The sequence below is a fragment of the Vombatus ursinus genome, unplaced genomic scaffold, assembly GCF_900497805.2.
Source record: "Vombatus ursinus unplaced genomic scaffold, bare-nosed wombat genome assembly UNPS02014789.1, whole genome shotgun sequence".
NCBI classification, from domain to species: Eukaryota; Metazoa; Chordata; class Mammalia; order Diprotodontia; family Vombatidae; genus Vombatus; species Vombatus ursinus.
The window spans coordinates 25,325,949-25,336,667 of NW_020954567.1; the positions used below are offsets into that span (position 1 = coordinate 25,325,949).

Here is a 10,719-nt window from a genome sequence, read left to right on the forward strand (position 1 = left end):
CTGTGGCTATAAGGGGAGCCCATATTCATATTTTTTCATAATACGTAACCATTCTCTGAACTGAAATCTTATGTTCTAGTTGCTACCTGAAAAGAATCATTTTCCCTCATTCTTTAAAAGATAGGAAACATTGAGTTTAGGACCTCACATCTGTTTCTGAAATGTGATTTTCTAACCCAGTCAGCATTCTTTTTTTTCTTTTTATCACACGGATAGCTTGTATGAAATTCATAACTAATTGTTTTCCAAAATTATCTGTTTGGAGTAATTATTTACTTCTCCCATTCTTTTAGAAAATAACTGACAACGTGACTTTCTTGAGTGAAAAATTGTCAGAACCTTATATAATGCATAGATCATCATGAATCCAGCAGTAATGATCAGGTTTCCAGTATGAACTCCAGAAAAAAATAGAGTCTTTACAATTTTGCAATAATGTATCCTAAAAGTAGGAATCGGCTTTTAGTTAGATCTAGAAAGTTTTACTTATTTAGGAACCATACTTGTTAGTACCTCCACTAAATAAACCTAAATACCTTCATTACTCGGGGAAGAACACACTATTTAATAACTGCTGATAGCAAGTCTCGTAGAAATTAGGCTTAGACCCTTACTTCATACCACATACCAAGATGCTGCTGCTGCTAGCAATAATGTTTGTATAGTGCTTATTATGTGCCAAGTGCTATTCTAAGCACTTTAGCAATATCTTATTTAGTCCTCACAAAAACCCTGGGAAGTAGGTATTATTATTATCTGCATTTTATAGTTGAAGAAACTGAGACAGACAGAGGTTGCTATGGGTCTTACAGCTAGTAGTATCTGAAGCCAAATTTGAACTTAGAAGTTTGAATTAAGGAAGACCCTTAATCTAGGCCTGGGACTCTGCCCACTGTACCACCTAGCTGCTCCAAATGGATACATGCTTTGAGTATAAAAGATCGCATCATAAATAAATTAAAAGAGAAAGGAAAAAGTTACCTTTCAGATCTATGGTTAGGGGAAGAGTTCATAAAAAGAGATGGAGAGGATCATATAAAATGGACAATCTTGATTATACAAAAATAAAAAGTTTTTGCACACTCAGTTAAAAAGGAAACCAGTTAGCGAGAAAAATCTTTTCTTTGCAGCAAGTTTTTCTAATACAGGTCTTATATTAAACATATATAAGGAACTGATTCAAATTTATAAGAGAGCCATTCTGCAGTAGGTAAATAGTAAAAGAATATGGACAAGCAGTTTTCAAATAAAGAAATCTACATAACCAACAATGATGAAAAAATTCCCTAAATCTCTAATAGAGATTTGCAAATTAAAGCAACTTTGAGGTAACATTTCATGTCCATCAGACTGGCATTGGAGTTTATTGCATAGAGGAATTATATGGTCGGACTTGCACTTGAGGAATATTACTTTGGCAGCTGAATTTTAGGATAGACTAGGTGGAGAGATATGAGGCAGGCAGACCCACCAGCAGGCTATTACAATAATCAAGGGGTGATGTGATAATGGCCTGTATCAGGAGGGTGGCAGTGTCAAAGGAGAGAAGGGAGACTATATGAGAGATGTTGTGAAGGTAAAATCTATAGGCCTTGGCAACAGATTGGATATGGAGAAAGAAAGAGAGTGAGAAGTCAAGGATGCCGCTGAGGTTGGGAGCCTGTGTGACTGGGATCATTGTAGTGTCCTTGAAAATAATAGGAAAGTTAGGAAGAGAGAAGGATTGGGGGGGAAAGTTAATGAGTTCATTTTTGGACATGTTGAATTTAAGATGTCTGGAATATCTGCTTCCATTAGCCATTGATAATGTTCATTAGCTGCTGATAAATAAGACATAGATTCTGCCATCAGGAATGTGATTTAATTGTTGAGGGTAGAGAGAGGAAAATAAGTCATGTATAAAAAATCTAATATAGCTACAAGTTAGAATATGCTAAATACGAATAAGGACAGAACTTTGAATGCTTATTTTAGGTGATCAGAAGATAGTGTACAAGCAGCACAGGAGAATTAGTACTCCATCACAATTATATACCACAACTTGGTTAGCTATTCCCCAATTAATGGACATCCTTTCAATTTCCAATTTTTTGCCATCCAAAAAGAATTGCTATAAATATTTTTGTATTTGTGTAGGTCCTTTTCCTTTTCCTTTGATCTCTTTGGGGTATAGACCTAGTAGTGGTATTGGTGGGTCAAAGGATGTGCACAGTTTTATCACCCTTTGGCTATAGTTCCAAATTATTCTCCAGAATGGTTGGACTAGTTCACAGTTTCATCAACAATTCATTCATGTACCTATTTTCCTTATCACTTATAGAATTTGTCTTTTCTGATAGGTTTGAGGTGCTATCTCAGAGTTGTTTTAATTTGCATTTCACCAATCAGTAGTGATGGAAGGGATTTTTTTTTTATTACTAATTACTGCCTTTCATTTCTTCTTCTGAAAGCTGCCTCTTCATATTCCTTGACAGTTTATTGATTGGGGAATGGTTCTTATTTTTATAAATTTGGCTCAGCTCCCTGTATGTGTGAGAAGAGGCCTTCAACAGAGAAGCTGGTTGTAAAATTTTTTGGTATTACATCATTATCTATGGTACCTTTTATTAAAATGTTGTTTCCTTGATTATCTCTTTTAATTATATCTCTTTTTACTTTTGCTTTGTCTGAGATCATGATTGCTACCCCTGCCTTTTATTACTTCAGCTGAAATGTAATATATTCTGCTCCATTCCCTTATTTTAATTCTCCACGTGTGACTTTCTCTTTCAAGTGTGTGTGTTATAAACAATATACTGTTGGATTCTGGCTTCTAATCCATTCTGCTATCTACTTCCATTTTATGGGTGAGCTCATCCTATTCACATTCACAGTTATGATTATTGACTATGTATTTCCCTCTGTCCTATTTTCTTCTGTTTATCCTTCTCTGTCTTTTTATCTTGGCCCTCCTTAAAAGTCTGTTTTGCTTCTAATTACTTCCTCCCTTAATCTCCCTTTTATCATTACCCTTATGGTTGCTGATAGCTTGAATTTCTTCCTTTGAAAACTGCCAGTTTATTTTCTTTGCCCATTTTTTTTGTTAGATTTGTGTAGTGGTGAAAGAGGGTCCATTGAGGTCCCTCACTAATCCAGTTTTGCTTTTTCTGCCTGCAATTTAATTGACTTTTCCTTCAGTATTTTTTAATATTTTCCTTAGATATTTATCTGCTGTGTTATTTGGTTCGTGTGTGTGTGTGTGTGTGTGTGTGTGTATTTATGTTTACATATATTAAACTTTGAAATTTATTTGTTAGATAAAATATCTTTAAGCAATTTCAATTTCCCCATATCTCTTATTTCTATTTTTATTTTTGTCTGAAATCATGATTGTTTCACTCTGGGTTTTTTTTTTTTAGTTTATCTGAAGCATAATTAATTTTGCTTTAATCTCTTGTTTTAATTCTGTGTAAATCTTATATTTCAGATGTATTTCTTATAAGTAACATTGTTGGATTTTGCTTTTTCTTTCTGTTGTCTTCTTCCACTTTATGGGAGAGATCATTCCATTTATATTCAAGATTATGATTGTTAATTGTGTAATTCCCTCCATTCTGTCCTTTGGACCCCCAAACCACCACTTAATGAGTTATTCATGCCATGTTCACTCCATTTTACTGTTCATTCTCTCGATTAGTCTATCTCCTTTCCAACAGCTTTTGCTCTTCCCCAGTAACCTCCCTTACCCCCACATTCTAGCTGTCTTTGTCAGTTGAAGCATCTTGAGAAAAGGAAATGTTTTCTTTGTTTATTTTGGTATCCCCAGGGTTTAGCACACTTACTCACACGGAGTATATCCCCCATAAATGCTTTATTTCTCTTGTATTTTTTCCTCTTTTTGCAGTTCACATTACTTAGAAGAAAAGGTATTTCAAGAAAATGGGTTTGCTTAATACTAGTGATCGATAATTGAAGTGTTCACTTTTGCTCTCATGCACCTCTTTCTATTGCCTGGCCCTCGTCATAGGTTTTTAACTTCTTTTTTTCTTTTAATTCTCCCTTATACCCCAGCCTCTGATGCTGGGTTGTTTTTTTTTTTGTTTTGTTTTTTACTTACGAATACTCCTTTACCTGTCCTGCACTCCTTCTTTAATTATCTTCTCCCCATGTAGTACCCTGTTCAGTTTAATGTAGTTCTACATCAAGCTCTCTGTGTGTGTGTGTGTGTGTGTGTGTGTGTGTGTGTGTACTAATCTTCTTTGCCCTTCTTTTCTTCCTAGAGGTGATTTTCTTTATTATTGCGTTTTATATCTTTTTCAATAACTTCTTTTTTTTTCAATTACATGTAAAAACAGTTTTTTACATTATTTTTTAATATTTTGAGTTCCAAATTCTCTTCATCCTTTCCTTTCCTTCATCCTCATTGAGAAGGCAGATAATTTGGTATAGGTTATACATGTGCCATCACGTAAAACATTTCCACATTAGTCATATTGTGAAAGAAAATATAGGCCAAACAAAAAATAAAGAAAAAAAAGTAAAAAAAAGAGTATCCTTTGATCTGCATTCAGACTCCATCGATTCTTTCTCTGGAGGTAGATAGCATTTTTCATTTTTTCATTATAAGTCCTTTGCAACTGTCTTGGATCATTGTATTGCAGAGAAGAGCTAGGTCATTTACAGTTGATCATTGTACAATATTGCTGTTCCTGTGTATGTTGTTCTTCTGTTTCTGCTCACTGCACTTTGCATCAGTTCATGTAAGTCTTTCCAGGTTTTTCTAAAAGCATCCTGCTTGTCGTTTCTTATAGCACAGTAGTATTCTATTAGAATCATGTACTATAGCTTGTTTAGCCATTCTCCAATTGATGGACATCCCCTCATTTTCCAATTCTTTGTCAATGCAAAAATCACTGCTATAAATATTTTTGTACATATAGGTCCTTTTCCTTTTCCTTTTTTTTTTTTTAAATCTCTTTGGAGTATAGATCTAGTAGTGGTATTCCTGGGTCAAAGGATATATACATAGGTTTTATCGCTCTTTGGGCATAGTTCCAGATTGCTCTCTGGAATGGCTGGATCAGTTCACAACTCCACCAGCAATACTTTAGTGTATCAATTTTCACACATCCCCTCCAACATTTGGTATTTTCTTTTTCTGTCATTTTAGCCAATCTTATAGGTGTAAGGTGGTACCTCAAAGTTGTTTTAATTTGCATCTCTCTGATCAGTAATGATTTAGAGGATTTTTTTCGTATGACTATAGATAGCTTTGATTTCTTTGTCTCAAAACTGCCTGTTAATATCCTTTGACCATTTATCAGTTGGGGAATGACTTTTATTTTTATAAATTTGACTCAGTTCTCTGTATATTTGAGAAATGAGGCCTTTGTCAGAGATACTTGTTGCAAATTTTTTCCCCCAGTTTTCAGCTTTCCTTGTAATTTTGGCTGCATTGGTTTTGTTTGTGCAGAAGCTTTTTAATTTTATATAACAAAATTATCTATTTTATATTTTGTAATACTCCATCTTCTTTAGTCCTAAATTCTTCTTTTATCCATAAATCTGACAGATAAACTATTCCGTGCTCTCTTAATTTGATTATGATAGCACTTTTTTATGTGTAAATTATGTACCCATTTTGACCTTATCTTGGTATGTAGAGTGAGATGTTGGTCTATACCTAGTTTCTGCCATAGTATTTTCCAGTTTTCCCAGCAGTTTTTGTCAAATAGTGAGTTCTTATCCCAGCAGCTGGGGTCTTTGGGTTTGTTATATACTAGATTATAATGGTCATTTACTATAACATGATTTGTGCCCTATCTGCTTCGCTGATTTACCACTGTATTTCTTAGTACCAGATTTGTTTAGATAAGTACTGCTTCATAATACCATTTGAGATCTGGTGGGGCTAGACCACCTCCTTTTGTATTGTTTTTCATTGATTCCCTGGATATCCTTGAGCTTTTGTTCTTCCAGATGAATTTTGTTATTATTTTTCTAGTTCTATAAAATAATTTTTTGATGTTTTGATTGGTATGGCACTGAATAAATAGATTAATTTAGGTGCATTTGTCATTTTTATTATGTTGACTTGACCTACTTATGAGGAATTAATATTTTTCCAGTTGTTTAGATCTGACTTGGGTATCAGTACCATATTTGTGTAGTAAAAGGAATTTGATAGGACTCCTTCTTTCCCTATTTTCACAAATGTTTTATATAGTATTGGTATTAATTGTTCTTTAAATACTTGGTAGAATTTGCTTGTGAATCCATCTGGCCCTGGGGATTTTTTCTTAGGAAGTTCATTCATTGCTTGTTCAATTTCTTTTTCTAAAATGAGGTCATTTAAGTATTTTACTTCCTCTGTTAATCTAGGTAATTTATACTTTTGTAGATATTCATTGATTTCATTTACATTGTCAAATTTATTGGCAATAATTGGGCAAAAAAGTTCCTAACAATTGTCTTAATTTTCTCTTCATTGGTTGTGACACCCCTTTCATTTTTGATACTAGTAATTTGTTTTTCTTCTTTCTTTTTTTAAAATAAAATTAACCAATGGTTTATTTATTTTATTTTATTTCCCCCACAAAACCAGTTTCTAGTTTTATTTATTGGTTCAATTTTTTCTTATTTTTAATTTTATTAGCCTCCCTTTTGGTTTTCAGAATTTCCAATTTGGTGTTTAATTGGAGATTTTTAATTTGTTATTTTCTTTTCTTTTTTTTTTTTTTAGTGGTGTGCCCAATTCATTGATCTGCTTTTTCTCTATTTTATTGATGTAATTAATTACAGATATAATTTTTTCCCTAAGTACTGCTTTAGTTGCATACCATAATTTTTGATATGTTGTCTCATTGTTGTCATTTCCTTTAATGGAATTATCAGTTGTTTCTGTGGTTTGTTCTTTGACCCACTTATTTTTTAGGATTAGATTATTTAATTTCCAATTAATTTTTTATCTCTCTTTCCATTGTCCATTATTGAATATAATTTTTATTGCATTATTATCTGAAAAGGATGCATTTAGTTTTTCTGCATCTGGTTGTGAGATTATTATGTCCTAATACATGATCAGTTTTTGTCTAGGTGTCATATACTATTGAGGAGAAAGTATGTTCCTTTCTATTCCCATTCAGTTTTCTCCAGAGATCTATCATATCTAACTTTTCAAGAATTTTATTCAGCTCCTTAGTTTCTTTCTTGTTTATTTTTATTTATCTAGTTCTGAGAGGGGGAAGTTGAGGTCCTCCACTAGTGTAGTTTTATTATCGATTTCCTCCTATAACTCATTCAACTTCTTCAAAAATTTAGATGCCATACTATTTGGTGCATATATGATTAGTATTGATATAACTTCATTGTCTGTGGTACCTTTCAGCAAGATATAATTTCCTTCTTTATTTCTTTTAATTAGATCTATTTTTACTTTTGCTCTGTCTGAGATCATGATTGCTATCCCTGCTTTTTTTGCTTCAGCTGAAGCATAATAGATTCTGCTTTACCCTGTGTGTATCTCTGCTTCAAATATGTCTCTTGTAAACTACGTATTATAGGATTCTGTTTTTTAATCCATTCTGCTATCCATTTCCATTTTATGGGTGAGTTCACATTCACATTTATAGTTATGATAACTGTGTATTTCTTTCCATGCTATTTTTTGCTTATCTTGCCATATAGAAATATAAACAGTTTAACCTTATTGAATTTCTTATGTTTTCTCTTTCTTGTTTCTTTTTTATGTTTCCCTTGAGTCCTGTATTTGGAGGTCAAATTTTTTATTTAGCTCTGGTCTTTTAATTAGAAATGCTTCAAAGTCCTTTATTTTGTTAAATGTCTATTTTTTCCCCTGAAAGATTATATTAAGTTTTGCTGTGAAGGTGATTGTTGGTTGTAATCCTAACTTCTTTGCCTTCCAGTGTATTGTATTCCAAGCCTTCCATTTCTTTAATATGGAAGCCATCAAATCCTGTGTAATTCTGCCTGTAGCTCCATGATATTTGAATTGTTTCTTTTTGACTATTTGCAGTATTTTCTCCTTGATCTTTGAGCTCTGGAATTTGGCTATGATGTTCCTGGGAGTTTTCATTTTGGAATCTTGTTCAGGCAGTGATCTCTGGATTCTTTGAATTTCTATTTTGTCCTCTGGTTCTGATGTATAAGGGCAGTTTTCTTTGATAGTATCTTGAAAGATGTTGTCCAGGCTTTTTTTTTTTTCCTTGGCTTTCAGATAGTCCAATAATTCCTATGTATTATCTTTCCTGGATCTATTTTCTTTTTCTTTTTCTTTTTTTTTATTTCCACATTAGTCATGTTGTGAAAGATGAATCAGAACAAAAGGGGAAAACCACAAGAAAGAAAACAAAACAAAACAAAAAAAGAGAAAACAGAATGCTTCAATCTGCATTCATACTGCATAGCTCTTTCTCTGGATGTGGATATCATTTTCCATCATGAGTTTTTTGGAATTGTTTTAGATCATTGTATTGCTGAGAAGAGCCACGTCTAACAAAGTTGATCCTCTCACAGTGTTGCTGTTACTGTGTACAGTGTTCTCCTGGTTCTGCTCACTTCACTCAGTATCATTTTGTGTAAGTTTTTCCAGATTTTTCTGAAATCTACCTGTTCCTCATTTCTTATAGAATCGTAGTATTCCATTCCCTTCATATACCATAACTTGTTCAGCCATTCTCCAATTGATGGGCATCCCCTCAATTTCTAATTCTTTGCCACCACAAAAAGAGCTGCTATAAATATTTTTGTACATATGGGTCTTTTTCCCCTTTTCTATGATCTGTTTGGGATAGAGACCTAGTAGTCTTATTGCTGGATCAAAGGGTCTGCACAATTTTATAGCCATTTGGGTATAGTTTTCCTGGATCTATCTTCTTGGTAAGTTGTTTTTCCTGAGAAATTTCACATTTTCTTCTATTTTTTTCTACTTTTTAAATTTTGTTTTATTGTATCTTGGTGTCTTATAGAGTCATTAGTTTCCAATCATTCAATTCTAATTTTTAAGGAATTATTTTCTTCATTGTGCTTTTGAACTTCTTCTATTTGGTCACTTTTATTTTTTAGGGAGTTATTTTCCTCAGTAGTTTTTTGTATATCTTTTTTCATGCTATTGACTCTTTAAGTTTCATGATTCTCTTGCATTACTCTCTTTCTTTTCCTCATTTTTCTTCTGTTTCTCTAATTTGCTTTTTAAAATCTTTTTTAAAGCTCTTCCAGGGATTCTTTTTGGGCCTGAGACCAAATGAGATTTTCCACATATGTAACCATTTTGACACTATTGTCCTCTTCTAAATTTTTACCTTGATCCACCCTATCACCATAGTAACTTTCTATACTCAGGCTCTTTTTTTTGTTTTTGCTTGTTTTTTCTGCCTTTTTTTGTGACTTCTTGTTTTTATGTGAGAGTTGGGCTCTGGTCCTGCACTGTCTGAAGCTTTTTGTGGTCTGGGTCTTAATGCTTTAGACTTCAAAGCTTAGCTGCTTGCTTTCTGTGGAGGATAGGCTTCCATTCTGGCTTGTACTAGGAGGGGGGGGGCCTCCCTGTTGGTGTTCTCTGGGTGTGGGGTTTAGCTGCTGATCTGCCCTGGGGTGTGGGACCCTGCTGCTGGGTTGCTATGGAAATAGGGCCTCTCAGCTGTAGGCTCCAGGGGTGGGATTTTGCTGTTGGCCAGCCCTGGGGCAAGGCTTTACTATTGGTCAGCAGTGGGGTCAAGGCCTGACTGGTAGGTTGTGTTAGAGGTGAAGTCCAAGGGGAGAAGCCTTGCTGAGCTGTACAGATTGCTCACTTGCCTATGGGGCTGCTGGCTTGTAGGAGGGCAGGGCTTGATTGCCATTGGGGCTTTGTTACAGGCCCCTGCTGTGAAGCTGGCTGTTGCTACTGCTCTTGGACCTTACTCCCTTCCTACCCCAGTGAGACAGACCTTTCCTGCTTGGCTGGTAAGCTGCTTCCCTGCTCTCAGATCAATTCTGAGGTGGTTTTTAGTTGTTTGGAGGGGAATTTGGGAAGGTTTCAGAGGGTTCTTTCCTCATTCTGCCATCTTGGCACAGGAAGTCCTGGTTTTCCTTGTAATTGTTCCTTGTTCCTGTTAAGAGCTTTATTGGAGTGTTTGGCCTCTAAGGCCTAACACTGCACCATCTTTCTAAATTTTGTCCATTTTAACATTTCCCACAGTCTTTAAAAGATTACTGACAGTGACTTAGCAGTAATAGTGCTGCTTTTTCACTGTCTTTGGAAATAGATACAAGGTAATTATGTGGGGAAGATACTAGCCTCTGAAGAAATTAGCAAAAGACTTCACATAAAAGGCAGTGTTTCTTCTGAATCCTGATTTTAAGATTCTAGGGTATCTAAGAGGTGGAGTTGAGGAGTGAATGCAGTTAGATATGGGGATAGTGTATGGGAAATAGTGTGTTATGTGTAAGAAACAATAAATACGCTAGTTTGACTTGACCATAGTGTATAGGAAGAAATGCATGTCACAAGGTTGGAAAGATATGTTGGGCCTAGGTTGTAAAGGGCCTTAAAAGCCAAACAAAGGTCTTTATATTTTGAGAGGCAGTAAGAAGCCACTGGAAGTGATTGAACAGTGGAGTGATGTGGTCACACCTGTGCTTTTGGAGAGTCTTTTTGCAGCTATGTGGAAGGTAGATTAGAATGAAGAGTCATGAGACAGGGACACAGATGTGGAAGGTAGATTAGAATGAAGAGTCTTGAGACAG

The 10,719-nt window shown here is 34.6% G+C and overlaps 1 protein-coding gene across 5 annotated transcripts in view; it reads left to right on the forward strand.

The window, feature by feature from the left end:
* SWT1 (SWT1, RNA endoribonuclease homolog) overlaps positions 1-10,719 on the forward strand; it is a 136,535-nt gene that overhangs the window by 75,640 nt on the left and 50,176 nt on the right. The window contains exon 17 of one of the 5 annotated variants that reach the window (XM_027868565.1): positions 9,850-9,925. The exons of 3 other annotated variants lie outside the window; for them this stretch is intronic. In XM_027868565.1, coding sequence (XP_027724366.1) covers positions 9,850-9,862 — 13 coding nt within the window. In that variant the 3' untranslated portion in view covers positions 9,863-9,925. Of the gene's footprint in view, positions 1-8,462; positions 8,512-9,849; positions 9,926-10,719 lie in introns of those variants that run through there. One more of the 5 variants, XM_027868564.1, reaches the window with a different exon arrangement.